This window comes from Pipra filicauda, unplaced genomic scaffold (genome assembly GCF_003945595.2).
Source record: "Pipra filicauda isolate LSUMZ 115617 unplaced genomic scaffold, ASM394559v2 scaffold980_size77839_pilon, whole genome shotgun sequence".
Classification (NCBI taxonomy): domain Eukaryota; kingdom Metazoa; phylum Chordata; class Aves; order Passeriformes; family Pipridae; genus Pipra; species Pipra filicauda.
The window spans coordinates 14,620-41,955 of record NW_024105176.1 but is presented as its reverse complement, the minus strand read 5'-3'; the positions used below and the strand labels follow the sequence as shown (position 1 = coordinate 41,955).

At 60.5% G+C, this 27,336-nt stretch overlaps 5 protein-coding genes and 1 long non-coding RNA gene across 9 annotated transcripts in view; 2 read left to right on the top strand and 4 right to left on the bottom strand.

The window, feature by feature from the left end:
• Window positions 1-2,760, bottom strand: part of COLGALT1 (collagen beta(1-O)galactosyltransferase 1) — a 6,270-nt gene extending 3,510 nt beyond the window's left edge. Inside the window, exons 1-5 of the mRNA XM_039377960.1 lie at window positions 2,480-2,760; window positions 2,216-2,326; window positions 1,799-1,916; window positions 1,496-1,630; window positions 60-264 (exon numbers count right to left, since the gene is read on the bottom strand). Of these exons, the coding sequence (XP_039233894.1) occupies window positions 60-264; window positions 1,496-1,630; window positions 1,799-1,916; window positions 2,216-2,326; window positions 2,480-2,754 (844 nt within the window). The 5' untranslated portion in view covers window positions 2,755-2,760. The remainder of the gene's footprint in view (window positions 1-59; window positions 265-1,495; window positions 1,631-1,798; window positions 1,917-2,215; window positions 2,327-2,479) is intronic.
• A 1,788-nt stretch (window positions 2,761-4,548) lies between these two features.
• On the bottom strand, window positions 4,549-6,839 carry PGLS (6-phosphogluconolactonase). The gene is made up of 5 exons (XM_027735465.2): window positions 6,393-6,839; window positions 6,079-6,186; window positions 5,653-5,754; window positions 5,339-5,479; window positions 4,549-5,258 (listed from the first exon to the last, which is right to left on the bottom strand). Exons 1-5 carry the CDS (start codon window positions 6,666-6,668, stop codon window positions 5,121-5,123), a joined length of 765 nt encoding a protein of 254 aa, XP_027591266.1. The 5' UTR covers window positions 6,669-6,839; the 3' UTR covers window positions 4,549-5,120.
• A 682-nt stretch (window positions 6,840-7,521) lies between these two features.
• On the bottom strand, window positions 7,522-17,022 carry SLC27A1 (solute carrier family 27 member 1). Of its 4 annotated transcripts, none has more exons than XM_039377954.1 (14): window positions 16,483-17,022; window positions 15,121-15,315; window positions 12,357-12,751; window positions 12,068-12,229; window positions 11,578-11,647; window positions 11,311-11,402; window positions 10,784-10,893; window positions 10,313-10,522; window positions 9,976-10,102; window positions 9,452-9,589; window positions 9,086-9,250; window positions 8,825-8,971; window positions 8,243-8,437; window positions 7,522-8,188 (listed from the first exon to the last, which is right to left on the bottom strand). In XM_039377954.1, the coding sequence occupies exons 1-13, from the start codon at window positions 16,515-16,517 to the stop codon at window positions 8,280-8,282; spliced, it is 2,004 nt and encodes a 667-aa protein (XP_039233888.1). In that variant the 5' UTR covers window positions 16,518-17,022; the 3' UTR covers window positions 7,522-8,188; window positions 8,243-8,279. The 4 variants fall into 4 exon arrangements, with proteins under 4 accessions (XP_039233888.1, XP_039233889.1, XP_039233887.1 ...); XM_039377955.1 differs by having other exon boundaries at window positions 7,522-8,046; window positions 8,263-8,437; XM_039377953.1 differs by having other exon boundaries at window positions 7,522-8,437; window positions 16,483-16,599; window positions 16,698-17,022.
• Window positions 16,353-19,201, top strand: NXNL1 (nucleoredoxin like 1). Its single transcript, XM_027735492.2, has 2 exons — window positions 16,353-16,838; window positions 18,632-19,201. The coding sequence occupies exons 1-2, from the start codon at window positions 16,516-16,518 to the stop codon at window positions 18,921-18,923; spliced, it is 615 nt and encodes a 204-aa protein (XP_027591293.1). The 5' UTR covers window positions 16,353-16,515; the 3' UTR covers window positions 18,924-19,201.
• LOC113995430 overlaps window positions 18,576-27,336 on the bottom strand; it is a 16,988-nt gene continuing 8,227 nt past the window's right edge. Inside the window, exons 5-8 of the long non-coding RNA XR_005562269.1 lie at window positions 24,541-24,657; window positions 23,168-23,259; window positions 19,504-19,676; window positions 18,576-18,866 (exon numbers count right to left, since the gene is read on the bottom strand). This is a non-coding gene — a long non-coding RNA (uncharacterized LOC113995430). The remainder of the gene's footprint in view (window positions 18,867-19,503; window positions 19,677-23,167; window positions 23,260-24,540; window positions 24,658-27,336) is intronic.
• Window positions 21,342-27,336, top strand: part of LPAR2 (lysophosphatidic acid receptor 2) — a 7,607-nt gene continuing 1,612 nt past the window's right edge. The window contains exons 1-2 of the mRNA XM_027735455.2: window positions 21,342-21,682; window positions 25,871-26,613. Coding sequence (XP_027591256.1) covers window positions 25,881-26,613 — 733 coding nt within the window. The 5' untranslated portion in view covers window positions 21,342-21,682; window positions 25,871-25,880. The remainder of the gene's footprint in view (window positions 21,683-25,870; window positions 26,614-27,336) is intronic.

Here is a 27,336-nt window from a genome sequence, read left to right as displayed (position 1 = left end):
CCCATCCCATCCCATCCCATCCCATCCCATCCCATCCATCCCATCCCATTCCCGCTGACCCGCGTGCCGGCAGGCGAAGGCGAACACGATGATGTCGTCGAAGGCGCCGCCGTAGCCGGGGGGGGGCGGGTGGAAGGCGAGACCCCCCGAGCGCTCCCGGCGCAGATCCAGCAGGAACGTCGAGTGCACCATCGGCACCGCGAAGCAGCCGCGGCGCTCCCGCCGGCGCAGGGGCAGGTACGCGGGGGGGCGGCGGTAATAGCCCTGGGAATTGGGACAGGAATAACCCTGGGAATGGGGCAGGTCCGCGGGGGTGCGGCGTAGGTTAATTTGGGTTTTAATAACCCTGGGAATGGGAATCAGGAATTGGAATTCACCCTGGAATGGGAATAGGAATGGGAATAACCCTGGGAATGGAATAGGAATGGGAATAACCCTGGGAATGGGAATAGGAATGGGAATAACCCTGGGAATGGGAATAGGAATGGGAATAACCCTGGAATGGGAATGGGAATGGGAATAACCCTGGGAATGGGAATGGGAATAACCCTGGGAATGGGAATAGGAATAACCCTGGGAATGGGAACAGGAATGGGAATAACCCTGGAATGGGAATAGGAATGGGAATAACCCTGGGAATGGGAATAGGAATGGGAATAACCCTGGGAATGGGAATAGGAATGGGAATAACCCTGGAATGGGAACAGGAATAACCCTGGGAATGGGAACAGGAATGGGAATAACCCTGGAATGGGAATAGGAATGGGAATAACCCTGGGAATGGGAATAGGAATGGGAATAACCCTGGGAATGGGAATAGGAATAATCCTGGGAATGGGAACAGGAATGGGAATAACCCTGGAATGGGAATAGGAATAACCCTGGGAATGGGAATAGGAATAACCCTGGGAATGGGAACAGGAATGGGAATAACCCTGGGAATGGGAACAGGAATGGGAATAACCCTGGGAATGGGAATAGGAATGGGAATAACCCTGGAATGGGAATAGGAATGGGAATAACCCTGGAATGAGAATAGGAATAACACTGGGAATGGGAATAGGAATAACCCTGGGAATGGGAATAGGAATGGGAATAACCCTGGGAATGGGAATAGGAATGGGAATAGCCCTGGAATGAGAATAGGAATAACACTGGGAATGGGAATAGGAATAACCCTGGGAATGGGAATAGGAATGGGAATAACCCTGGGAATGGGAATAGGAATGGGAATAACCCTGGGAATGGGAATAGGAATTACACTGGGAACAGGGCAGGTACGTGGGCGTGCGGCAGTGATAGCCCTGGGAACGGGAATGGCACCAGGAATGACACTGGGAAGAAGGAACGATATTGGGAACAGGGAATGGGACCAGGAACAACACCGGGTCCCAAATCTTACCTGGGGGGTGTCTCCCTTCCCCAGGGTCCCTCCTCCCCCACGAGTCCCTCCTCACCTGGGGGGTCCCTCCTCACCTGGGGGGCCCCTCCTCACCTGGGGGGTCATCCCACACCAGAAGTTGGAGTAGGCGGCGCGGGAGTCGAGCATCGGGGCCACCACGGTTCTGTTCTCGGCCATCAGCAGCCCCAGCGTGTCCGGGTTCGTCAGCACGTTGTCGGCGTCCAGGAACTGGGGGCACGGGGGGCACGGGGTCAGGGGGCACCCCCTGAGACCCCCGGGGTCAGGGGGGCACCCCATGGGACCCCCAGGGCACCCCGGGGTCAGTGGGGGGACTCTCCTAGGGCCACCCCCCAGTGTGGAGACCCCCAAGCCCCCCCAATTCGGGACCCCCCCTACCAGCAGGTAGTCGGCCCACATGGCCCGGGCAGCCTCGAGGGCCTCCTGGCGCAGCCTCATCACGTGCTCGTAGCGGGAGGGGCTCCAGTGTTTGGGACCCTCCTCATCAGGGTACGACCTGGGGGAGTGTGGGGGGCAGGCTGAGACCCCCCAGCACCCACCCACGGCCTGGGGACACCCCGAGAGGGGACACACAGCCCAGGGAGACCCTCCAAAAACCGGGAAAATCACAGGGACACCCCTCCCCAAATTTGGGCACCCCCAGCCCATGGGGATCCCCCAAAACCTGGATATTCATGGGGACCCCCCTAAGCCTGGACGTTCACAGGGATGCACCCCCAGCCCAAGGGGACCCTCTGGACCCCCAGAGCTCCCTCTGAGCCCCCCCGGGGCCCCCCGAGCTCCCCCATCCCTGACCGTGGCTCCTCCTGGTGCCTCCACTCCACCCGGTGGTAGAGCCCCCGGACCCGGCCCAGCCACTCCCGCAGCAGGGCCGACGTGTTGTCCACGCTGTGATCCACGGCCACCCTGGGGGGACACGGGGGGGTCACACGGGGGGGGTCACACACGGGGGGTCCCGTGTCCCCACGGTGTCCCCAGGCCCCCCCAGACCCACCAGAGCGCCATCCTGTCCTTGGGGTCCCGTGTCCCCACGGTGTCCCCAGGCCCCCCCAGACCCACCAGAGCGCCATCCTGTCCTTGGGGTGCCGCAGCCTCTCGAGCCCCCCCAGCACGAGGGGCAGCGCGTGGGCCGCGTTCCGCGCCAGCAGCGCCACGGCCACGCGCGGCGGCCGCAGCGGCGACTCGGGGTTCCAGCGCTCCTCGGGGAAATAGGCGGCGGCGGGGCCGGGCCCGAAGCCGAGGAGCCCCCCGGGCCCCCCGGAGCCCCCCGGGCCCGGCCCCGGCAGCAGCAGCGGCAGCAGCAGCAGCGCGAGCGGCCACGGCCGCGCCGCCATCTTGGGCCGCCCCCCTCCTCCCTCACGGCCCGAGCGCTGGACACGCCCCCTCCCCTGGGACACGCCCCCTCCCCTGGGACACGCCCCCAACCCCGGGACACGCCCCCTCCCCTGGGACACGCCCCCAGCCCCCGCGGGGGGTTCATCCCCCGGGAAAACCCGACGGGATGGGGAGAGGGGGGGATGGAGAGAGGGGGGGATGGAGAGGTGGGGTGATGAGGAGGGGGGGGTTGTTGGTGGGTGTTGGGGTGTTTTGTGTTGGGTGGTGTGTTTGTGGTGTTGGGGGTGGGGTTTGGGTGGGGGTGTGGGGATGGAGAGAGGGGTGGATGGCGAGTGGGGGGGATGGAGCTGGGGGGGGATGGAGAGAGGGGGGGATGGAGAGAGGGGGGAGGGGCGGGATGGGAGCGGGGTGGATGTGGAGAGGGGGTGATGTAGCGGGGGGGAGGGATGGAAGAGGGGGGGATGGAGAGCGGGGGGATGGCGAGAGGGGGGGATGGGAGGGAGAGGGGGGGAGGCGAGGGGGGGGATGGAGATGGAGAGAGGGGGGGGATGGAAAGTGGGGGGGATGGAGAGAGGGGGGGATGTTGGGGGGGGGTGTTTTCCAGCTGGAAAACAAGTTCAGGGGGTGTCTTTCATGGAAAACATCCCGATTTTCCCTCTGAGAGCTCCGGGAGGAGGAAGGGAAGGAAAACCGCCAGGAAAAGAAGCAGCTGAACCTCAGGATGCTGGAACGGCTCCATGGGAACAGCTGGGAAGGAGCCCCGCTGGACAAACATGGGAATCGCTGCTCAGAGGATAAAAAAACCCCTGGAATTTGTGCCAAGGCAGCAAAGAATTCCAGCTGGGAACATCCCAGCCCCTCATCCCTGCCCCCCTTCATTCCCTCCAGCTAAACACGAAGCTCCACAGCAGCTCCTGAGGGGGAAGTGGGGCTGGGATTGATGGGAATTGGGGAAAGCTTTCCAAAAATCAGGCCCTCAGAGCCTGTTTTATCCCAAAAAAGTCCCGGGATTTGGTATGGAGGGGGTAGATCCACCCAGAGCTCTGGGAGGAGCAGCAAAGACATGGGAATAAAGTCAAACAAATGGGAACAAACAGGGAATAAAGAGGAATATTCTGGGAAGCAGCTGGAGGAGGGTGAGGGAGTGACACAGAGAGGGATTGTGGCAGATGGAAAGTTTTGGGGATGAGGTTTTTTCGGGAGAGGGGCGGGGCTTTGGCAGCAGCCGCCGCAGGAATTAAAGGCTCTTTTCTGTGGAGAGAATTCCAGAGGGAAGGAGGCGGCACCGCCGGGAGGGGCCGCGGCTTCTGCTCGACCAAAATCCACCACGTTCAGCCCATTTTCCCTCCATCCCAGCCCCCTCCCAGTCCATTCCAGCCCTTCCCATCCCTCTCCCAGTTCATCCCAGTCCATCCCAACCCCCCAGGTCCATTCCAGCCTTCCCATCCCTCTCCCAGTTCATCCCAGTCCATCTCAACCCCCCAGGTCCATCCCAGCCCTTCCCAGTCCACCCCAGAGCTCCCACTCCACCCCAGTCCATTCTGGTGCTCCCACTCCAGTCCATTCCAGCTCTTCCCAGTCCATCCCAGCCCCTTCTAATCCATTCCATCCCCCCCTAATCCATCCCAACCCTCCCAGTCCATCCCACCCCCCTCCCAGTCCATCCCAGCCCCCCCCAGTCCCTCCATCCCAGTTCCCAACCGGATTCCAAACCCTCCAGCACAAAACAATCCCATCCCTGTTTGTGATTCCCACCCGGATCCCCCCAAATCCAAGGAATTCTGACACGGAAATTCACACTCAGCAAAGCACTGTTTGTTCCCAAAAACAGTCCAAAATCCCATGTTTTGGGGCACAGCCCGTGGGATTCCCTATTCCCTGCCTGAAATGTCATGGATCCAGCACCAGCTCTATGCTCTGCAGTGTTTGGGAATACTGGGAATACTCAGCTCCTGGGCTGTCTGGAATGTCAGACTCAAATCCACTCATTCCAGCCCATTTCCCCCCCATTCCTCCCTCCCAGTCCCTCCATCCCAGTTCCCACGTGGATTCCAAACGCTCCAGCACAAAATCATTCCATCCCCGCACATGATTCCAACCCCCAGCAAATCTAAGGAATTATTCCATGGAAAGCTCGGCAAAGCACCGTTTGATCCCAAAAAAGAGTAAAAAATCCCACGTTTTGGGATTCCCTATTCCTGCCTGGAATGTCATGGATCCAGCACTGCCTCTACGACCCAGAGTGTTTCTCCGTGGGAATACTCAGCTCTGGAATGTGACCAGGACTCATCTCTGGCTCTAAAATGGGGGGTGGATTCCCAGGGGGACACCCAGCTCCTGGAATGCCGTGGATCCATCCCCAGCTCTACACTCCGGAGTGTTTTTCCGTGGGAATGCTGAGCTCCGCGGCCGCCGCCTCATCCAGGAGCCAGCGCAGGCGCCCGGAGCGCGGCCGGACGAGGGCGGCGGGGAGGGGGGGCTCCTCCTTCCCCTCCAAAATCCGCTGTGGGGAGACAGGGAACGCGGTGTCCGTCACCCTCCCGAGCCCCGGATCCCGGGAGCCTCCCTGGGAACGGGACACACCTTGAGCACGGGGGCCTTGGAGGCGCCGGCGGCCACGACCAGGACGCTCCGCGCCGCGTTCAGCACCGGCAGCGTCAGCGTCACCCGCGCCGCCGGCGGCTTCGGGGAGTCCTTGAGGGCGGCGACGATCTCATCCTGCTCCTGGGAACGTGGGAAAAGGGGGAAATCGTGGAGGAAGAGATAAACCACCCCAAAAACAGGGCAGAGACACCGGGGGGGTGTGACAGGGTCCCCAGGGACACCCATGGGGTGGCAACAGGGTCTGGGGGGTGACAGACCCCCGGGGGGGTGACAGGGTTCCCAGGGGGGCTCACCTGGAGCAGGGGGTGTCCTGGGAACAGGGAGCAGGTGTGTCCATCCGGGCCCACCCCCAGCACCAGCAGGTCAAACACAGGAACCTCCTGCCCCGGGAAAGCCTGAGGAGAAACAGGGGGTGAGGATGGGGGGGGACACACTCCCTGCAGACCCCTGGACCCCCCCAGACTCCCTTGTGGACCCTGTTGTTCCCCTCAGCTCTCCCAACTCCCCTCCAGTCAGTCCTGATGCCCCTCTGCCCCATTTTACCCAGTGCCTCCCAGTCCCTCCAGTCCCCACCAGTCTCCCCCAGTCCCTCCCAGTACCCTCAGTCCCCTCCCAGTCCCTCCAGTCCCCTCCCAATCCCCCTTCAGTCCCCTCCAGTCCCCCCCCCCAGGTCTCAGTCCCAGTCCCCCAGGTCCCAGTCCTCCCAGTCCCAGTCGTACTCCCCGGAGCTGCTCCCCGTAGTCTCTGGCGGCGGCGGCGGGGCCCAGCCCGGGGGTCACCGACAGCACCCGCGGGCCGGGGGGGGGCAGCCGGGGCAGCAGCTGGGCCTGGGGGGGCACAAGAGAGGGATCAGGGGGTTGGAGGGGGACACGGGGGGGGTCAGGAGGGGGACATGGGGGGGCACAGGGGCGGCACTGGGGGGTGACACGGGCCGGGGGGAGTCAGGGTAGGCCGGGGGGTCGGTGGGGGGACATGGCCGGGGGGGGGGGTCAGGGTGGGCTCCATCCCCCCCCACACCTCCGTCCCCGCTCACCCGGTACGCGCCGCAGGTGCTCTCGGGGTGCTCGGGCGGCACCAGCCGCTCGTCGCAGAAGGCCACGAGCCACCGCGCGGGGTCGGCGGCGGCGGGGGCCGCGCTGAGGGCGGGCGGCAGCTCTCGCGCCAGCAGCTCCACCAGGGAGCCCCCCGAGAGCCCCAGCGAGAACCGCCCACCCTCCCCGTGCGCCGCCTCGGCCGCCGCCTCGGTCACGATCCGCGCCAGTGCCGGGCCGAGCTCCCGCGACGACGGGAACACGGACACGGCCGCCATGACACCCGCACCTGCTAAAGGCGGAAGTGGCGTCACCGGCCTAGAGCCTAGGAGTGAGGTGAGGCGGAAATGACGTCACAAACGTCAAGCGTTGCCTAGCAACGTGGGGCCTAGTCCGCCCCACACAATCACAGAATCAATCATAGAATCGCAATCTTAAACTGCACCAGGGGAAGTTTAGATTGGACAATAGGGAGAAATTATTTACAGAGAGAGGGATCAGACGTTGGAAGGGGCTGCCTGGGAAGGTGGTGGAGTCACTGTCCCTGGAGGTGTTTAAGAAAAGCCTGGATGGATGTGGTGCCATGGTCCGGGCTGGTTGATTCTGTGATTCTGTAATTAGGTTGGAAAAGACCTCCGAGATCATCGAGTCCAACCTGTGACCCAACCCCACCTCATCACCCAGACCGTGGCACCGAGTGCCACATCCAGTATCTTCTTAGAGAGATCCAGGGACTCCACCACCTCCCTGGGCAGCCCATTCCAGTGTCGGATCCCTCTCTCTCTGAACAAATTCCTCCTGATGTCCAATCTAAACCTCCCCTGGTGCAGCTCAAGGCCGTGTCCTCTGGTCCTAAAGCTGGGAGAGGACACCTCCCCCCCAAGCTCCACCCTCCTGTCAGGGGGTTGCAGAGCCAGGAGGTCCCCCCTGAGCCCCCTTTTCTCCAGGCTGAGCCCCTCCAGCTCCCTCAGCTGCTCCTGCTGCTCCAGCCCCTTCCCAGCTCCGTTCCCTCCCCTGGACACTCCGGCCCCTGAGGAAGCCCCAGCTGAGGGGGATCATGGGCCTCCCCCCCCCCACAACCCCCTGCAGCCCCTCCCTCATTACCCCCCCCCAGCTCCCAGTACACGACACCACAGTCACTGGTTTTTAATGGCCTCACGGTCAGGCACAGCCAAACGGGTTAAAAACGGGCTAAATCGGTTAATCCGGGGGGGCTCCCTCAATAAATATGTTCCTGCCGGCCCCCCCAGCATGGAAACAGTCCCTAGGGAGGTTAATGAGTCACTAATTAGTCACTAATTAGCGCTGCCCTGTTAATCAGCGCCTGTGGGGGGGTGAACCGGCTCTGGGGGGAGATGGAGGAGCTGGAAAGATCCATCACTCCCCCCCAAGTTGTAGTTTTCCTGGGAATTCTGCTGTTTTCCTCAAAAATCTTCCTGGAAATTCCCCCCAGTTCCTGGGAAGGCTGGTGTTCACGGCACAGATCCATTGGAATTCCCGGGATCCAGGGGCTCACAGCCTGGCATTCCTGGCACAGATCCATTGGAATTCCTGGGATCCAGGGGCTCACAGCCTGGCATTCCTGGCACAGATCCGTTGGATTTCCCGGGATCCGGGGAGTGACAACCCAGCATTCCTGGCACAGATCCGTTGGATTTCCCGGGATCCAGGGGCTCACAGCCTGGCATTCCTGGCACAGATCCGCTGGAATTCCCGGGATCCAGGGGCTCACAGCCTGGCATTCCTGGCACAGATCCGTTGGATTTCCCGGGATCCGGGGAGTGACAACCCAGCATTCCTGGCATAGATCCATTGGATTTCCCAGGATCCAGGGGCTCACAGCCTGGCATTCCTGGCATAGATCCGTTGGATTTCCCGGGATCCGGGGCTCACAGCCCGGCATTCCCGGAGCAGATCCGCTGGTGCATCCCCCGATCCAGGGGGACGTATCGGCCCCGTTGAGGGTCCAGCACAAAGAGCCGGTCGGGGACCAGCCGGGGGTCCCAACCCTCCGCCCGGAGACGGGTCTTCTGCAGCTTGAACGTCCCTGGGAATGGGATTGAAGGGAATCAAAGGGAGAAAGGGAAAAGAAAAACGAAAAATAAAATGAATAAAATGGGGGAAAAAAAACCAAACAGAAAAATAAGAACTCAAAATAGAAACACAGAAATAAAAAAATAAAACTAAAAAATTAAGATTTAAAAATAAGAAAAAAGAAAACACGTAAAAATAAAAACTCTCTCCAGGCCACACCCCCCTCTGTCCAGGCCACACCCTCATCTCTCCAGGCCACACCCCCTCTGTCCAGGCCACACCCTCATCTCTCCAGGCCACACCTCCTCTCTCCAGGCCACACCACCTCTCTCCAGGCCACACCCCCATCTGTCCAGGCCCCGCCCCATCTCTCTAAGCCCCGCCCCAGCCCCGCCCATACCTGTGGTGTCCAGGTGTGGCAGCAGGCGCAGGAAGATGGGCCGGGCGTAGGGCGGCAGCACCGGCGTCAGCTGCTCGTACAAACCCCCCGGGTCCAGCCGGGACGAGGGGTCCGCGATGGCCGCCATGCCCGCCTTGCCCTCCACACCTGCAACGGGAACAACGGGAATGGGAATTCCCACATTTCCAACACCAATCTGCTCTCTTGGCCCACCATTCCCGTTGCTCCCCAGTCCCAGGGGGGCCCATCCCGGCGTCCCACCTGGAATTCCCACTCCGTACACCACCACGTCCGTCTGGTTGAGGATGCGGCTCAGGGCTCCCTCCACCTCCGTGGTGGAGACGTTCTCCCCGCGCCACCGGAACGTGTCCCCGCTCCGGTCTCGGAAGTACATGTATCCCAGGTCGTCCATGACCAGCACATCCCCTGGGAAGAGCAGGAGACACCAAAAAACCCACCTCGGGATCCCTGGCCAGCGTTCCAGGACCGTTGGTTTATCCCAGGACGCCTCGTGGCTGTCGGTCCCATCCCAACGGGAGCACCTTGGGGGCATCCCCACCCCGTTTCTCAAGGGGGAGAATCCTGGATTTGGGTCTCCGGGAAGCCGGGAATGCCGGTGGGAGGTACCTGAGAGATAGGCCTGGTCCCCCTTGCGCAGGACGTCGTGGGCGATCTTCTTGCTCGTGGCGCTCTCGCTGACGTAGCCGTCGAAGCGCCGCAGAGGGTCCCGCTGGTTGATCTGCCCCACCAGCAGCCCCGGCTCTCCTGCAGCAACGGGAATGACCCCGGAGTGACCCCAAACCCTCGGGATCCACGCCAGGAATGGGCATCTACGGGACTGACACTTATGGGATCGACACGAGGCGGTGACGGGATTTACGGTCAACACAAGACACCGACAGGTATGGGATCAATTCAGGACACTGACAGTTATGGGATCAATTCAGGAGGACACTGATAGTTATGGGATCAATTCAGGACACCAACAGTTATGGGATCAATTCAGGGGGACACTGGCAGTTATGGGATGACACAAGGTGGGACCGACTTGTGGGATCTACACAAGATGACACCAAGATTTTTAGGATCAACTCAAGATGCTGACATTTATGAGATCATTGACATTTATGGGACCAACACAAGTCACTCACCTGGGCGACAGGGGACACAGAGCCCCCGGGAATCCCGGATCAGCTCCATGGTGTCCTCGTTGACCTTCACCAACCGGATGGGATAAACATTGGGCAAAATTCGGCTGTTGAACCCGCAGGCTCCCACCTTCCAAAAGACAGGGAAAAAAACCCAAAAAGCTGAAGGGATTCTGTGTCAGCGCTTCCAGGGGGTTCCCTCTTGTTTTATTTTGGAAAAAATTCACCCAAAATTAGGATTTTTCCTGATTTTTTGTGCGAATTGCCAACGTAGCTCCCAGTGATCCGCTGGGAGAGGACGAGGAAGACTCTGAGGTGCCCCTTCCTGTGCTGCCCTCACCTTCCCATCCAGGTTGGCGATGCTGCAGTTGCATTCCGTGGCTCCGTAGAATTCCCCGATCTGCTTCACCCGGAAGCGCCGGGTGAACTCCTCCCAGATGTGGGGCCGGAGCCCGTTGCCGACCGCGAGCCGGACGCGGTGCCGGCTCTCGGAGTCACGGACCGGCTGGTTCAGGAGGTACCTGCAGATTTCCCCGATATACTGAATGATCTGGAGCAAAAAAAACACGGCTCAGGCCTCCGGTGATCCTTAAAAAGGGCGGGAAAAGGGGGAAATCGACCCCAGGGAGGAGTGGGGGGAATGCTGGGTGGGAATGAATTGGCCGTGGTCAGGGAGGGTGGAAATGGGAGGAGGTGTGGATGTGGCCCTTGGGAACAGGGCCCGGGGGTGGCCTCGGCAGCACAGGGGGAAGGGTCGGAGCCGAGGGTCTCCAAGGCTTTTCCCCCCGCAGGCATTCCATGGCTCCCTCACCGTGCAGCGATACTTGACACAGTCGTCCCAGAAGCGACTGGCCGAGAACTTCTTCCTGATGACCACGGTGAGCCCATGGATCAGGCACTGCCCCACCCCCATGATGTTCCCTGGAAAACAAGGAGCACGGAGGAGGGATCCGGTCATCCTGGGGAGAGGGAGGGAGCAGGGGTGGGAGGGGACAACGCCTCGCCTCTGCTGGGGGGAAGGGAAGGGAGGGAGGGAGAAGGGAGGGAAGGGAGATGGGAGGACAGGAGATGGGAGGAGGAGGAGGAAGGAAGGAGGAGGAGAAAGAAGGAAGAAGGAGAAGGAAGGAAGAAGGAAGAAAGGAGGAGGAGAAGGAGAGAAGGAGGGAAGGAAGTAGGAGGAGAAGGCAGGAAGGAGGAGGAGAAAGGAAGGAGGAAGGAAGGAGAAGAAGGAAAGGAAGAAAGGAAGGAAGGAAGGTGAAGGAGGAAGGAGGAGAAGGAAGGAGAATGAAGGAGAAGGAAGGAGGGGGAGGCAGGAGGAGGAGGCAGGAGCAGCCCCACCTGCCGAGTGGTAGAGGGGCAGGCAGTCGTAGATCACGTCCTCGGGGCGCATCCGGTAGGCGTAGTAGCCGAAGGCGGCGATCCGGTAATACCTGCGGGCACGGCACCGGTGGAGTCTGCTCTGGCCACACCCCATGGCCACACCCCACTGACCACACCCCCACTGACTACACCATTGACCACACCCACATGGCCACACCTCTTGGCTACACCCACTGACCACACCCCTGTTGGCCACGCCCCCACAGCCACACCTCCCCCCCTCACCTGCTGTGCACCACGATGGCCGCCTTGGGCATCCCGGTCGTGCCCGACGTGTAGATGTAGAAGAGCCGGTCTGGGAAGAGGGAAAAGAGGAGTCAGGGTCTTCCCCATGGATTGGGAAACCCCTTTGGACACATCTGGAACACCACAGGGACACAGGGACGTGTCCAGAGGGTTCCCAGAGGATCCACATGTCCCAGGGACACAGGAATGTGTCCAAAGGGTCTGTGGAGCTCCAAGGACATGACCCGGATCCCTCCATGCAGGTTGTCCTGGGACTGGTTTAGATCTCCAGGGACATGAACTCCAAAACACGGAATCCTGGAATCTCCTGAGGGATGAGCTTTAAGGTCCCTTCCCGCCCAAACCATTCCACGATTACATGAGTTTTGAGCTTGGAGTGGTTGATTTAATCCCTCCATCCCTCAGTTTTCCTGGTTTTCCACCACCTCCCCGTCCCACCACCCTGGGAATTAAAACCAGGATCAATCACCATCCAGGCCTTTTGATGGGATCTGCGCCGGGGGGGATTTGGGGGCGGAATTCAGGAGCGGATCCAGGTGTTTGGTGTCCACAGGGACCAGATCCGGGTTATATTCCCCGGAGCAGAACTTTTCCATGTTCTTCCCCAGCATCCCGTTGACCTCCGAGACCGCTGCAAGACAAAGCCACAGACACAACATTCCTTAGGGAGGCAAAGATAATCCACGAAATCCCCCCAGAAGCACGGAAAGGACCCGGAGGAACCTCCCCTGCCCCTCCCGGGCCCCCTCCCCTCTCACCTGCCGCCAGCTCCCCCCCGAACACGAGGGCCTTGGCGCCGGAGGCGGCGACACAATAAACCAGCGACTCCCGGCGCAGGTTGAAGTTGATGAGCGCGGCCTCGACCCCGGCCTTGGCCAGGCCCAGCCAGAGCGCCACGAACTCCGGGCGCGACTCCATGAACAGGGCGACCACGTCCCCGGAGCCGAAGCCCAGCTGCTGGAAGAGGTTGCCCACGGCGTTGGAGAACTCGTCCAGCCGCCGGAAGGTCCAGCGCTCGCCGGTGGCCTCGTAGATGAGCGCGGCTTTGTCCGGCAGCCGCCGCGCCACGGCCTGGAAGAGCCGCGGGATCGTGGCCCGGGAGCGCTGGTGCCGCCGCAGGTGGAACTTCACCCGGAGCAGCACCCACAGGCCGCTGGGGAGGGCACAGAAACCCGGCTTTACGCTCCGAGTCGGGATTAGGGCACGGGGGGAGAGGCTGGGGAGGATTCGACAAGTTAAACTGGAGTTGGAGTTAACCCGGGATGGGGAGATCACAGTTAAATTGGGGGGGGTTAAACCAGGGTGGGTTGACAGCAAGATGGAGCTGAAAGTGATGCTGGGTGACATTAATGGTAGGCTGGGCTGAGCTTAACAATAAACTGAAGGTAAAGTTGGTTAATCAGGGCTGAAACTGAAGTTACTCAGGACTAAAGCTGAAGTTAAACAAGGGTGAATTTAACACCAGGCTGAAGTACTGGCCTAGAGTCAAACTGAAGTTAAAATTAATACCAGGCTGAGGGTAACACCAGGGTAAAATTAAACTGGGTTAAAACTAAACTTGAGCAGGATGGAAGCTAACACCAGGTTGAAGTTAAAGTTAAGCTTAACTTTCAGTTAATACCAGGGTGAAACTGAGCTGAAATTAAAGACTGACGTTAATACTGGGCTGAAGCTGAAGTCAAGCCAGGCTGGGGACGGACAAGGAGGGTAAATCCCAGTTTTAAGGACGTTTTCTCCCACCTCAACAATAAAACCCACTTGGAAACTATCAGTTTTCCCGAGAAAATCAGCAAAACACTTCCCGACTTTCCTGCCAGGAAGGTTTGGCTGCTCCTGGGGCTCTTTTGGACACTTTTCCCCTGGGATGTGACAGCTTTTCCAAGCCAAAGCAACCCTGAGCCTCGAGAACAACACGTGGCCCCCGCGCCGAGGAATCGAGCCAAGAGCTTCCCCTTTCACCCAAAAACTTCCCCTTTCACCCAAAAACTTCCTCCTTTCACCCAAAAACCGGGACAGCTGCTGCCTCTTCCCGTGACTCAGCCTCTGGAATTCAATCCCACCCCTGACTTGAACAGTAATTAATAAATATTAACAATTCCTGGGCTTATCAAGGACCCAACCAGTGCCTCTGGGCGGGTTCAATACCGGAGCACAACAGCCCCGGCTGCTCCAGAGGGGCTTTTTTTGGGGTGTTTTCCCCAATTCCCGGAATTATTTGAGCTCTCCGAGGTGGCAGCTGCCAGGAGAAGTTGCTGCCTGACCTCGTTGGCCATTGGCCCCTCTATAAAAATAGACCTGGCTTAAAAATAACTCCCTGACCCCCCGCCCTGACCGAGCCGGCCCCACCGCAGGGTCCCACCCGGGGGGATCCCGACTCCTCCCCGGAGGCCACGTTTGTCCACCGTGAAATTGGGGAATTGTTGGGCAAGCGGGGCTTGGAAGAACACCCAGAGGCTGGAAAGGCCGTTGGAGAGCAGCGAGGAGCCCCCGCGGAGCTCCGGGAGCGATTCCAAGCGGGAACGGGGAAGGGGGAGCGGCTGGTTTTTGCCAGAGGGTCAGAGGGAGCCGAGCCCGGAACAGAGGAGCCTTTCAGAGCTCCCAGAGCCCCAGAAGGGCTTTATTCTCCGGGATTTTGGCTGGGGTTATTCCCAGAGGAAACAGCTCCTCAAAGGAGCTGGCACAGGCCTCGGGAATAGCGGGACATCCTCGGGTTTTGGGGTTAAAAACCGCGGAACTGAGTGTGGAGGTGGGGGAATCCCGGGAGATGGGGGGGGAGGGCTCAGTGCTCCCAGATGGAATTTTTGGGGGAATCCCCCTCCCTGTGAGCTGGGGAGGGGGGGGGCGGGAAATGGCCAGAGCTCCAAATCCTTGGGAATCCTTGTGAATAAAGGCACATCCTTGTTTTAGGGGACCTAAAATCCATGGAACTAAGGGCAGCAGTGGAATCCCAGGAGATGGGAGTTGCTGGAGACTCTGCCCCCACCTCAGACCCCACATTTTGGGGGGATCCCCCCTCCCTGGGAGTGTGGGGGCATCACCCCGTGACTGCATCCCAGAACATCCTGGAGCATCCTGGAGCACCCTGGGCTGGGGGGGACTGGGGAGGGGTCAGAGGGTTCATGAGGGACAGGGGGGTCAAGGGGGTCGGGGGGCTCAGCGGCAGGGTCATGGGGGTCAGATTTGGGGAGGTCAAGGGGAGTCAGAGTCAGTGGTGTGTCACGGGGGGTCAGGGGAGTCAGAGGGGGGTCGGGGGAGATCAGGGTCGAGATGGGGGTGTCAGGGTGGGTCAGAGGGGGGTGAGGGTCGAGACGGGGTTCGGAGTGGGGTTCGGTGAATCGGAGGGGGGTCAGGGTCAGGGGTGTGTCGTGGGGGGGGTCAGAGGGGGTTTGGGCGTTGTGACATGGGGGGCCCGGGGGGGGTTAGAATTGAGATGGGGGGCCAGGGGAGGTCAGAGAGGGGTCGGGGTGGGGGTCAGGTCGAAGGACACCGCACACCCCCCTCGCCCCGTGCCCCCCGACTCACAAGAGGTCCCGGGGCGCCGTCCGCACGATGAGCCGCAGCAGCCGCCACCCGCCGCCGCCCAGGCACAGCCCCAGCGAGGCCGCCATGCTCCAGGGCCACGGGGCCCCCAAGAGCCGCAGCAGCCCCAGAGAGCCCAGGGAGGCCGCGCAGAGCCCCGCGGGGTGCATGGCTGGGAACGGGATCCGGGACCGGGGTCTGCGATCGGGGACCGGGATCAGGGACGGGGACCCAGGATCAGGGACCGGGATCAGGGACGGGGGTCTGCCATCGGGGACAGGGACCCAGGATCAGGGACCGGGCTCCAGGGGATGGGACCGGGATCAGGGACGGGGGTCCGGGGGTCGGTCCGGGATTCAGGGAAGGTCGGTCTGGGGCTCCGGGGGATCAGGCCGGGGCTCAGAGGGGTCGTTCCGGGGCTCCGGGGGTCGGGCCAGGGCTCCCCCGCTGCCGGTGCTCCGGGGGCCGGGCCGGGCCGGGCCTCACCGCGGGATCTGGGGGTGGGTCCGGGGCTGAGGGGGGGCCGCTCCGGGGCTCCGGGGCCGTTCCGGGACCTCCCAGGGCCCTCCCGGTCCCCCTTTCCCGGCGCTGCCGCCGTTACCGGAGCCGCCACCGCCTCAGACGCGGCCCCGCCCACGAGGGGCGGGGCGGAGGGAGGGGCGCGATCCTATTGGTTGGCAGCGCAGCTGCCGGCAGTAGATTGGCTGAGGCGAGGAGGGAGGGGAGGAGGGGAGATGGGAGGGGCCTGACGGGAGAGGGGCGGGTCCGGGTGGGAGGAGGGCGGGGTCTGGAGGAGCCACGCCCACACGCAGTGACGGTGGGGGGGACTGGGGGACCCCCCAAAACTGGTCCCCAGGACCCCCAAAACTGGACTCACATGGACCAGGACCCCATAACTGGGACTCCATGGACCTCAGGACCCCCACTACTGGAACCCCTCAGCCCCAGGACACCCATCATTGGGACCCGACAACCAAGAGCCCTCAGCCTTGAGACCCCCACAGCCATGGGGATCTACACGACCGACACCCCCGGGACCCCCATAACCCCCACAGACCCAAGGACCCCCAAAACCAGGATCCCCACAACCAGACCCCCACGACCATGGGCACCTACACAACCAAGACCCCTCCGCCGTGAGACCCCGCAGCCTAGACCCAACATTCCCAGCACCGCCCACACCCCCACAACCCCAAACACTCCCCCCTTGACCCCAGGACGCCCCCGCCTCATCTCCCAGCCCCTCCCATTTAATCCGATCACGGGAATCCTCCCTGCTAATCCCGGGATCGCGGCGGGGGCAGCAGAGGCGCCCCGGGGGGCTCCATCCCCCTTCTCCCGCTGCTCCGCGTCCCGATCCGTCACCTCCTCTCCTCCCCGAGCCTTCCTCCCCTTGCCATGTCCGCGCTCTTCGCCGGGAAGGTGCTGAAGGCGAACCGGGAGGAGGACGAGCTGGACACGGAGCGGGAGCTGCGCGGGGCGCTGGACAACAAAGTGCTGCTGCTCTACTTCGGCTCGGGGCAGTGCCCGCGCTGCCGGGACTTCGCGCCGCTGCTCAAGGACTTCTTCCAGCGCCTCACCGACGAGTTCTACGTGGAGCGCTCCCGCCAGCTCGTCCTGGTCTACGTGTCCCGCGACGAGACGGAGGAGCAGCAGAGCGCCTTCCTGCGCTCCATGCCCCGCCGCTGGCTCGCGCTGCCCTTCGGGGACACCTTCGGCAGGTACGGCCGGGCCACGGGGGGGGCCCGCACCCGCGGGTGGCTTGGGGGGTCGAGGGTCTTGTCTGGGGGTCGAGGGTCTTGTCTGGGGGTCGAGGGTCTTGTAAGACTGGAGAGGTCGGTGTGGGGTGTGACTGGGAACCCCGCGGAGCCCCTTGGCTGCACCTGCTGGAAATATTTTAATTATAATATATGTCATATAATCTAGTCTAATCTGTGTCATAATGTCATATAATGTCATCATATGTAATATATAATATATATATAATATATATATATAATATTATATGTAAATATAACACTAATGCCATTATATGTCATATTGTATATAAATATAATGTCATTGTATATAATATTATATATAAATATCATGTCACTATATATCATAATGTTATACATACATATTTTATATATATAGATATATTTATACATATATATCTAAACAGGACCTCACAGCTCTGGGACCCCCCAACTGGGACCCCACAGCCCCAGGACCCCAAAAACTGGGTTCCCACAGCCCCAGGACCCCCAAAACCAAGGAGGTTTAATTTAAAATACATAAAATATTCCCGCTGTTCCTGTATCCCGATTTTCCATTCTATTCATAAGTCCCAAACATTGCAGGCCGGGCCCCAGAGCCCTGGATTGGGATGTGGCCGGATTGGAACCAATTACTGTAACCTCGTTAGCGCAGAACGAGCCTAATTAACACCCAGAATGATCCCCAGCTCTTTTGGAGGATAAACTGCAGGAGGTTGGAATTTGAAGCCTCTTGTTGATGTTTAATGGCTGGAAAAACAGGACCTGGGAGTTGAATCCCATCTCCCAACACCCAAATCCCATGTCCCAACACCCAAATCCCATGTCCCAACACCCAAATCCCATCTCCCAACACCCAAATCCCATCTCCCAACACCCAAATCCCATCTCCCAACACCCAAATCCCATCTCCCAACACCCAAATCCCATCTCCCAACACCCAAATCCCATCTCCCAACACCCAAATCCCATCTCCCATCCCCTCTTATTTCCCATCCCCCAAATCCCATCTCTCCTTACCCAAACCCCACATGCCACCCCTTCCCACCCCCTCTTCCACCTCCATCCAGTGCCAATTCCCATGGGACCCCCCAGCCCATTCCCATTCCCACTCCCATTCCCACTCCCATTCCCATTCCCATTCCCACTCCCATTCCCATTCCCATTCCCATTCCCACTCCCACTCCCATTCCCACTCCCATTCCCACTCCCACTCCCATTCCCACTCCCACTCCCATTCCCATTCCCACTCCCATTCCCATTCCCACTCCCACTCCCATTCCCATTCCCACTCCCATTCCCACTCCCACTCCCACTCCCATTCCCACTCCCACTCCCATTCCCATTCCCATTCCCATTCCCACTCCCACTCCCATTCCCATTCCCACTCCCATTCCCACTCCCATTCCCACTCCCACTCCCACTCCCATTCCCACTCCCACTCCCATTCCCACTCCCATTCCCACTCCCACTCCCATTCCCACTCCATTCCCATTCCCATTCCCATATCCCACTCTCCCATTCCCACTCCCCTCCCATTCCCATTCCCCTTCCCACTCCCCTCCCCATCCCACATCCCCCACTCCCCATCCCACCCACTCCCATGCCCCTCCCAGTTCCCACTCCCCATCCCATCCGCACTCCCACTCCCATTCCCACTCCCATTCCCACTCCCACTCCCACTCCCATTCCCATTCCCACTCCCACTCCCACTCCCACTCCCATTCCCACTCCCATTCCGTTCCCGTTGCCGGCAGGGAGCTGGAGCTGCGCTTCGCCGTGTCCGAGGTGCCGGCCGTGGTGGTGCTGAAGCCCAGCGGGGACGTGCTGGTGGCCAACGCCGTGGAGGAGATCCAGAGGATGGGCCCCAAGTGCTTCCAGAACTGGCAGGAGGCCGCCGAGATCCTGGACCGGAATTTCCGCCTGGCCGAGGATTTCGACAACCACGCCCGGAGGAGCCTCACGCACCCCCTGCGCCGGCTCAAGTACAAGCTGGACAAGGACAGGGACAGGGAAGAGGGGGAGGAAGAAGGGGAGGAAGACCCTTAAGCAGCTCCAAGAGCTCGTGGGATCAGTGGGATGGCTCCCACATCCAGTTTCTCCCACCTGGAAAATCACTGTAATTAAGATATTCCGACCCGGAGTGGGATGTATTTCCTTATGTCATCCCGGAATCTGGCGCCGGAAAAATCTTGCCAGGGTATCTCAGGCATTAATTTGCCAGAGTTGGGATTAAAAGTAACGTTTTTGTTGTCTGTTTACCAAAAAAGGGGAGAAGAAAAGTGATTCCTAGAGACCAGAATTTAGGGAGTGACTGTAAACAGCTCAAAAACTGGGAATTGCATTAAAAATGCCCAAGGGAGGTGGTGGAGGGTCCCGGGGTCCCGATGTGATTCCAACCCCAAACGATGGGGCATCACCTTGGAACTGCTGCTCCTGCCTCCTGCTCTCCCTGGGGGATAACTCCCTTCCTTCCCGTTGGATTAGGAGGAGCCACACGGAGGGGCCCCCAGGCCATCCCTGCTGCAAAATAACCCCCCCGCCCTGTTTTCCTCCTGGAGAGGCTGGAATAGCCACCAAGAGTGTCCAGGGATGTTATCCCACCCAAATCCATGCCCGGGGTGGTTACCAGGGGGAGCGGAGTGTTGGCTTCGTCCCTTTCCAACAACATCCTCAGCTGGTTTTCCATCTCATCCCACGATCGATCGAAGGTGACGAGATCCCAGGTTCAGGTTTCCCTTCAGGCCCCAATTTAAGGTGTTTCCAACAATACTTGAATTAGAGTGTCCCAAACAGCCGAGCCTGGGGAAGGAGAAAGGGGAAGAGAGAAGTTTTCCAGGTCCTTCATGATTTTTTTGGGATTCCAAACGGTTGTTAACTCGTTGGAGGAAAAGCAAAACCCTGCTGTGGGCTGGGATTCCTTCCCCATCCCTTTGTTTTAAGGGATTCTTTGATGGTCTGGGCTCCCACCAGCTCTGCTCCGGAGCTGGCACTGATCCAGCAGCCGGGGGTGTGATGGAATTCCTGCATTTTTAAAGGTTCCTGGATGTGCTTCTCCCATCCCTGGGAGCTGGGGGGTTGTGGGATTGGGCTCCTCTGAGCGGGTTTGGGAACCTCTGAGCCAGCTGGGACTCAGGAAGGATTCATTGGAGCAATTTTGGGGGGCTGCTGATGACATTGGGATGACATGACTCCTTCCAGGAGGTTTCTAAACATTCCTGGGATTCCAAAAAAGCAGCCAAAAAACCAACCCTTCGGATGATCATTGGGGGGGGAGCAGTGGCAGCCGAGAGGGTTAAAGGAAAATGTTGCCTTTAGGGCTCGTTTGGGAACGCAAAATCCACTCAAACAATTAAAACCCCCCTTGGAAAGGAGAAGTGGAAGAAAGGGGAGGGGACAGATGTTTTCCTTGGAAGTGTTTCCCTGCCGAGGCTCTGCTGGGCACCAGGACGTGGCCGGGTTGGGATCAGGTTACTCCGTGACCCGGCTTGGGGGGGACAACGCCAGGACACCCCGGGAGACCCTTTGGAATGGGGGAGGAACAGGAAAACTCCTGGAGGGATGGAGGGGACGGGGGGAGAAGAGGGGCTGGACTGGTGGCTGTCGGGGCTCCGCAGTCCCGTCCCTGTTCAGCATCCAGTGCTCCATCCCAGGGGGGGTGTTGTGGATCCCTGTCTCCATCCCTTTGTCCTGGGCTCTCCGTGACCTCCTCCCTGTGGATCCCTGTCCTTGTGTCTGTCCCTGTCCCTGGGGATCCCTGTCTCCATCCCTTTGTCCTGACCTCCTCCCTGGGGATCCCTGTCCCTTGGATCCCTGTCCCTTGGATCCCTGTCCCAGTGTCCATCCCTTTGTCCCGGGCTGTCCCCATCTCCCAGGGCAGGTCCTGCTCTCCCGGTGTCCCTGGCAGCAGGTCAGGGCTGTTCCTGACGATAACATCGTTCCCAGGGAAGCAGACAAGGGAGGAGGAGGAGGATCCTGACCTGATGGTCCAGTTGGGATGTGAGGGGCTGAATCCTCATGGTCCAGCTGGAATGTGGGGTTGAATCTGACCCTCTGGTCCACTCAGAAGGAGGGGGTCTGGATTCTGACCCCATGCTCCAGTTGGAATGTGGGGGGGTTGGATCCTGACTTAGTGGCCCACTGGAAATGGGGGGGCGAGGGGGCTGGATCCTGACTGATGGTCCAGTTGGGATACGGGGGCTGGATCCTGATCCAAAGATCCACCCGGGATGTGGGGGGCTGGATCCCGACCCGACGCGCCCCCCGAGCTGCGGGTGCTGTCGGTGCCCGGGTGCTCCGGTGCCTCCCCCGGGATCCTCGGGCAGCCCTGCTCCCCGGCCGGGGCTCCCCAGTGCGGCGGCGGCACTGGGACCAGTTGCCGGGCGGGTCCTGGCGCCGCTCCCGCCCCGGGACCGGTCCTGCGGGGCGATGCGGCCGCCGCGGAGCCACCTCGATCCAGCCGCGGCCGGAGGCTCTCGGGAAGCGCTTTTGGGGCTCCGAGGAGGCGCCGAGGGTTCGGATTTCGGCTCCCGGGGCCCGCAGGACCCGCCCAGGGGAGGATCCGAGGAGGCCGCGGCTCCTCCGCAGCCGCACAAGTCGCCTCCCAGGAGCTTCTCCCCGCGATGGACTCCGCGGCTCAAACTTTCCTGTGAGGCGCTCGGGGGGGGGAGAGGGGGTTATTGCCCGGCTTGGGAAGCGGCTCTGCCCTCCAGGAGATGGGGATCCCCTCGCAGGATCGCCGCCCTGGCTCCCCGAGGCGCCGAGGTCGATGCTGAGCGCCGGGTTTGGAGGCGGCGTTGAGTTCCCAGGTAAGATTTTCCTCTCGGGAGTAAAAATGCTCTTCCAGGCTTAAAAAATGGAGCGGCGGTTGGAGCGGTTGGCTCGAAAGCCGTGGGTAAAACAGGTTGGATGTGAGCCCCGGGAGCCTTTACGGATCCATTGTTCCGCCTCGATCGGCGCTGATTGTGGTTATTAAGTGGGAGCCGAATTCCAAGCCATTCATCCCCGCTCCATGCGCGGCTGCGGGGCTGGCAACAAGTGGCGGATGCCTTCCCAGACCCTGGAGTTAAGTGCTTCCCCGGGAGGAACTGGAATTACCCAGGAATTAAAAAGGAATCACACCTTTACCGCGGCGCGGAGGACTCCTGAACTCGCCGCGAACTCGAGCTGTGGAGGGCGAGAAATCCCAGAGGAGACACGACGTGTCCTGCCCTCCTTTCCAGCCGGCTCCTGCCCCCCTGGAAGAGCCGCGCTTGGATGGCGGGGGGAGCCGGGCGGTGTTTGCCGATTGCTCAAGGCGAAGGGGCCGTGAGCGGGCGCAGCTCGGAGCCAGCCGCTCGTTTTACCGAGTAAACAAAGCTGGAGAGCCCGGACCTCGCGCCGGGCAGAGCCGAGCGGAGCCCGGGGGGTTGCTCGGACACCGAACAATAGACTCATCCAGCTCCTTTGTGCATCATGGCCCCAGCCCCGGCTCGGCTCTGCTGCTCCTCGGGCTCTTTTCTCACCCCCCTCCCGGGCGATGGGGATTTCTGGCCCCGGCCGTCCTTGGTGCCGAGCCCCAAGGTCGGGCGGTAATTGCAGGGTGGCAGCGGAGCTCCCGGAGCCGCTCACGGGCGTTGTTAACCTGTCGCTCCCTGCTCTGCAACACCCCGAGCGGGGCGGGCTCCGAGCCCTCGGCACGTTCCGGAGGGATTTGGGGCGCTCCGAGTTTTCCCCGCGCTCCAAGTCCTGCCCAGAGAAGCGGGTTTGGGTGTTGGCATCAGCGTGGGCGCTCCGGATTTGTGTGTGATGCCGGGGCTTGGAGGGGGTTTGTGAGATTCACCCGGGCAGGGAGTGACAGGACAAGGGGGGAAGGGATTTGAACTAAAAGAGGAAAGATTTAGGTGGATTCCCTGTGAGAATGGGGAGGAGCTGGGATGGAATTCCCAGAGACGCTGGGGCTGCCCCATTCCTGGAAGTGTCCAAGGCCAGGTTGGAGCAACCTGAGATAGTGAAAGGTGTCCCTGCCCGTGCCAGGGCGTGGAACGAGGTGACCTTAAAATGTCCCCTCCCACCCAAACCGTTCATGATTCTGTGACTTCCTGAACTCCAGCGATTTGGGGCTGTTGCACATTGAGAGGAAGCTGTTCTGCATGTGAATGGCCCGGCCTTGATCCCGTACCTGCCCGGGAACACCCTGGGAAGGTGCTCATCAGCCTGCCGTGATTCACAGCGTTCCTCCTCTCCCAGGGCTTTCCTCCCCTCCTCGTCCTTCCTCCAGCTCCCCGCATTCCAGCCAGAACGCTCCCGGTTACCTGCCAGGCCACCGCAGGCTCCTTCCGTCCCTCCCATTCCATCGGGACCGCGCGACTCCCGCTCGGCTCCGGGTCCACAAACATCCCACGAGCTGAGGAAAAGAGGGAAGACGGGCTTGCTACACAGGCCCAGCCCACCTAAAATCCCCCCCCGGGGCAGCCTGACTCCTCCCCTCCCCTTTTCCTTCTCCCCCCCCCCCCAATGTTTATGAAAGGCGATATTTCCCCGCTCAGCAGCTTTCTGAGTGGCCCATCCCGGGTGTCCAGCTCTCCCCTCGGGGGGTGTCGGAGGAGGCAGCGGGATCAAAAGTTCAGCTGCAGGTACAATGGGGTTTTCTTGGCTCGGCTCCTTGTTTGCACAACCCAGGTGGGTGCGGTGCCGCAGATAAGCCCGGAACGATCCCTGTTGCTCGGCCGAGGGCTCCGGCCGGAGCGTCCCGGAAAACGCAGCCCTGGAGTCTCCTCTGCCTGCAGAGCTCGGGAACGGGAGGGCCCCGAGCGGGGTTTGGGTTTCGGGGTGATTAATGCGGGGCTGACTCAGGCACTCGGGGGTTCCTCCCTGTTTGGAGACAGTTGTGTTCCTGCTGCCTTCTCCGAAATGAGGAGGATCGTGGAATGTCCTGAGCTGGAGGGACCCACAAGGGTCGTCGAGTCCAATCCCTGCCCGGGACACCCCAAAATCCCACCCTGTGCCTGAGGGTGTTATCCAAACGCTCCCTGAGCTCTAAAATCATGGAATATCCTGAGTTGGAAGGAACCCACAAGGGTCATCGAGTCCAAGTCCTGGCCCTGCTCAGGACACCCCAAAATCCCACCCTGTCCCTGTTGTCCCAACACTCCTGGAGCTCTGGCGGCCTTGGAGCCGTGACCGATCCCTGGGGAGCCTGTTCCCAGTGCCCGACCACCCTCTGGATGAAAAACCTCTCCCAAATATCCAGCCTGCCCCTCCCCTGGCTCAGCTTCCCGAGTGGATGTTCGGGGACGGGCAGAGCCGGTGATTCATGTGCACAACTCTCCAGGGGAAGGAAAATCCGTGTCATTTTTCGGCACCTCCGGAGGCTCCGGGCCGGGTTTGCCCATCCCTGTGGGACCAAAGCCAGGCCTGACTTGAGATTTCCAGGCTCTGGGTTAGGGAAGGAGCAGGAACATCTGTGGGGTGGGATCAGCGGGTTCTCATCCCTCGGGCTGTGTTTTTCCTGCCTTTTTTTTTTTTTTTATGGACGAGTCAACCATGGAATGGTTTGGATGGGAAGGGAACTGTTTGAAGCTCCTCTGGTTCCACCCCCTGCCATGGGCTGGGTCCTCTCCCGCTGGAGCAAAACCCTGTTGATTCCCAGGTGTAAAATCCGGGGCTGGGGGTGAAATATCCTTACCTTTACCTGCTGCTCGTGCTCGGCTCCTCAGGGACCGGGAAGCTGCAGCTTTGGGAATGGATTCTTCCTGCTGGAATCCACACCGGAGGCTTGTCAGGTCTTGCTCCCAGCACGGCCCTGGGTGTCAAAGAAACGTGAGGAACCTCAAACAGCTTTTTCTATACAGTTTTTCCACCCAATTTGGGGATTTTTGGGGCTGCAGCCTCGTTCCAGAGCTGGCTGGGAAGAAGGGAGTCGCTTCCCTCGCTGCACAGGTGACTTTAAACCAGAAAACAGAAGGTTTAGGGCAGATATTGGGGAGAAATGCCCCCCTGAGAGGGTGGGGAGGGGCTGGGATGGAATTCCCAGAGAAGCTGTGGCTGCTCCACCCCTGGAAGTGTCCAAGGCCAGGTTGGACGGGGCTTGGAGCAACCTGAGCCATGGAAGGTGTCCCTGCCCGTGGGACAGGATGAGCTTTAAGGTCCCTTCCCACCCGGCCCATTCCACGATTCCATGATCCCACGCAGTCCATGTGGTCCCAAAATGTCCTGGATGGCCCAGCTCTTGCAGAGATCCGCCCCCCTGGCTGTGTGTCCTCATTTATTGCTGCTGTTCACTCTCCAGGGCTGAGGGGCCGTTCCATCCCTCTCTTTGCCTCGGGCAGCGTTTGGGAAGCCCCCACCTGTTCAGGAAGGACCAGCACATGGGGCAGTGTCTGGAAGCAGCCGTGGCTTCTGTTGGGCTTTAAGCAGCAAAACTGCCCAGGAAGGCTGAGCTTTGGTGCTCCCAGAGCATTCCTGGGGCAGCAGCAGCTGTGGAGCCTCAGCCTCCATGGGGGGGGGGGAATGTTTAGGAACTGGCTGATAAACCCTCTTTGTTTTCACATTTCTGAAGCATCACGTCTGGGACAACCACAACAGTTTAGTCTGTCCCGTGGGCCGGGCCGGGACATTCCCTTATCGGATCTGGCAGATCCAACCTCCTCCCAGGAGCCTTCCAGGTCCTGCTGCCTCCTCAGGGTGACTCTGGGGGCAGCCGAGGGCTCTGGGGACAGCTGAGGACTTTCCTGTTGCTCCTGTGGTTGTTCCTGGGTGTTCCCAGCTCCTCCCTGTGGTTGTTCCTGGGTGTTCCAAGCTCTCCTATCCATGCTGTGGTTGTTCCTGAATGTTCCAAGCTCCTCCCTGTCCCATCCCTCCTGTGGTTGTTCCAGAGTGTTCCAAGCTCTCTCCCATCCATCCTGTGGTTGTTCCTGGCTGTTCCAGGCCCCACCCCTGCCAAGAGCCCTCCTGCAGGGCTCTGCCCCCCCGGCCGTGTCCCCCTGAGGTGTCCCCAACCCTCCTGTCCCCCCCAGGGCCGCCGCCATGAGGCACTGCTTCTACAACGAGACCGTGGGCTTCTTCTACAACAACTCCCGCAAGGAGCTGACCACGTACTGGCGCACCAAGGACGTGCTGGTGGTGGCCCTGGGCCTGACCGTGAGCGTCATCGTGCTGCTGACCAACCTGCTGGTCATCACGGCCATCGTCATCAACCGCCGCTTCCACTACCCCATCTACTACCTGCTGGGCAACCTGGCGGCCGCCGACCTGTTCGCGGGCATCGCCTACATGTTCCTCATGTTCCACACGGGCCCCCGCACGGCCGAGCTGTCCCTCAAGACCTGGTTCATCCGGCAGAGCCTGCTGGACACCAGCCTGACGGCCTCGGTGGTGAACCTGCTGGCCATCGCCGTGGAGCGGCACCAGACGGTGTTCACCATGCAGCTGCACAGCAAGATGTCCAACCAGCGCGTCACCATCCTCATCTTCTGCATCTGGGTCACGGCGCTGCTGCTGGGGCTCATCCCCTCCTACGGCTGGCACTGCCTCTGCGCCCTGGACAAGTGCTCCAGCATGGCCCCCCTCTACAGCAGGAGCTACCTGACCTTCTGGGCCATCTCCAACCTCGTCATCTTCCTCATCATGGTGGTGGTGTACACGCACATCTTCATCTACGTCAAGAGGAAGATGACCAGGATGTCCAAGCACACCAGCTTCCACCCCCGCTACAAGGAGACCATGATCAGCCTGGTCAAGACGGTCACCATCATCCTGAGTGAGTCCACGGGCTCTGAGCAGTCCAAAGGATGCTCTGGTCCCCCGCCCTGGGCTCTGTGGGGTGGGGAGGTGACATTCCCTGGTGTCTGGAGCTGTGGAGTGGTGGTTTGGGTGGTGGTTTGGGTCGGGTTCTGAGGAACTCGACAGTTTCAGGATGTGGATTTACTTAGTCTGTGTGCTCAGCTCAATCCAAGCGATGTTTTAATCCTCCCCCCGGGCCCTGTGGGGTGGGGAGGTGACAACAGGGAAGTGAGGGAAGTGAGGTTCTGCTTCTCTGGTGTCTGGAGCTGTGGGGTGGTGGTTTGGGTGGTGATTTGGGTTGGGCTGAAGAGGAACCCAAGAGTTTCAGGACCTGAGTGAGTCCGTGTGCTCAGCTCAGTGCAGATGATGCTTTGATGCCCTGCCCTGGGCTCTGTGGGGTGGGGAGGTGACAACAGGGAAGTGAGGGAAGTGACATGCTGTTCCCTGGTGTCTGGGCTGTGGGGTTGTGGGCTGGGTGGTGGTTTGGGTTGGGTGCTGAGGAACTCAACAGTTTCAGGACGTGGATTTACTGAGTCCGTGTGCTCAGCTCAGTCCAGATGACACTTTAATGCCCCACCCTGGGCTCTGTGGGGTGGGGAGGTGACAGCAGGGAGGGCTGGGAGGTGACATTCCCTGCTCTCTGGAGCTGTGGGGTGACTTTTTTCACAAGATTCCTGTGATTCCATTGATTTCCCCCTGA

Excerpts from the sequence above, each read along its gene's own strand:
- NXNL1 (XM_027735492.2), top strand. The coding sequence starts at position 16,516 with ATGTCCGCGCTCTTCGCCGGGAAGGTGCTGAAGGCGAACCGGGAGGAG. Across the intron at positions 16,839-18,631 it reads TTCGGGGACACCTTCGGCAG|GGAGCTGGAGCTGCGCTTCG; the intron begins GTACGGCCGGGC and ends CGTTGCCGGCAG.
- PGLS (XM_027735465.2), bottom strand. The coding sequence starts at position 6,668 with ATGGCGGCCGTGTCCGTGTTCCCGTCGTCGCGGGAGCTCGGCCCGGCA. Across the intron at positions 5,755-6,078 it reads ACGGGGAGCAGCTCCGGGGA|GCTTTCCCGGGGCAGGAGGT; the intron begins GTACGACTGGGA and ends GTTTCTCCTCAG. Across the intron at positions 5,480-5,652 it reads CAGGACACCCCCTGCTCCAG|GAGCAGGATGAGATCGTCGC; the intron begins GTGAGCCCCCCT and ends CCACGTTCCCAG.
- SLC27A1 (XM_027735349.2), bottom strand. The coding sequence starts at position 16,517 with ATGGCAAGGGGAGGAAGGCTCGGGGAGGAGAGGAG. Across the intron at positions 12,752-15,120 it reads ACGGCGCCCCGGGACCTCTT|CGGCCTGTGGGTGCTGCTCC; the intron begins GTGAGTCGGGGG and ends TGCCCTCCCCAG. Across the intron at positions 11,648-12,067 it reads CCCATCAAAAGGCCTGGATG|ACCGGCTCTTCTACATCTAC; the intron begins GTGATTGATCCT and ends CCCTCTTCCCAG.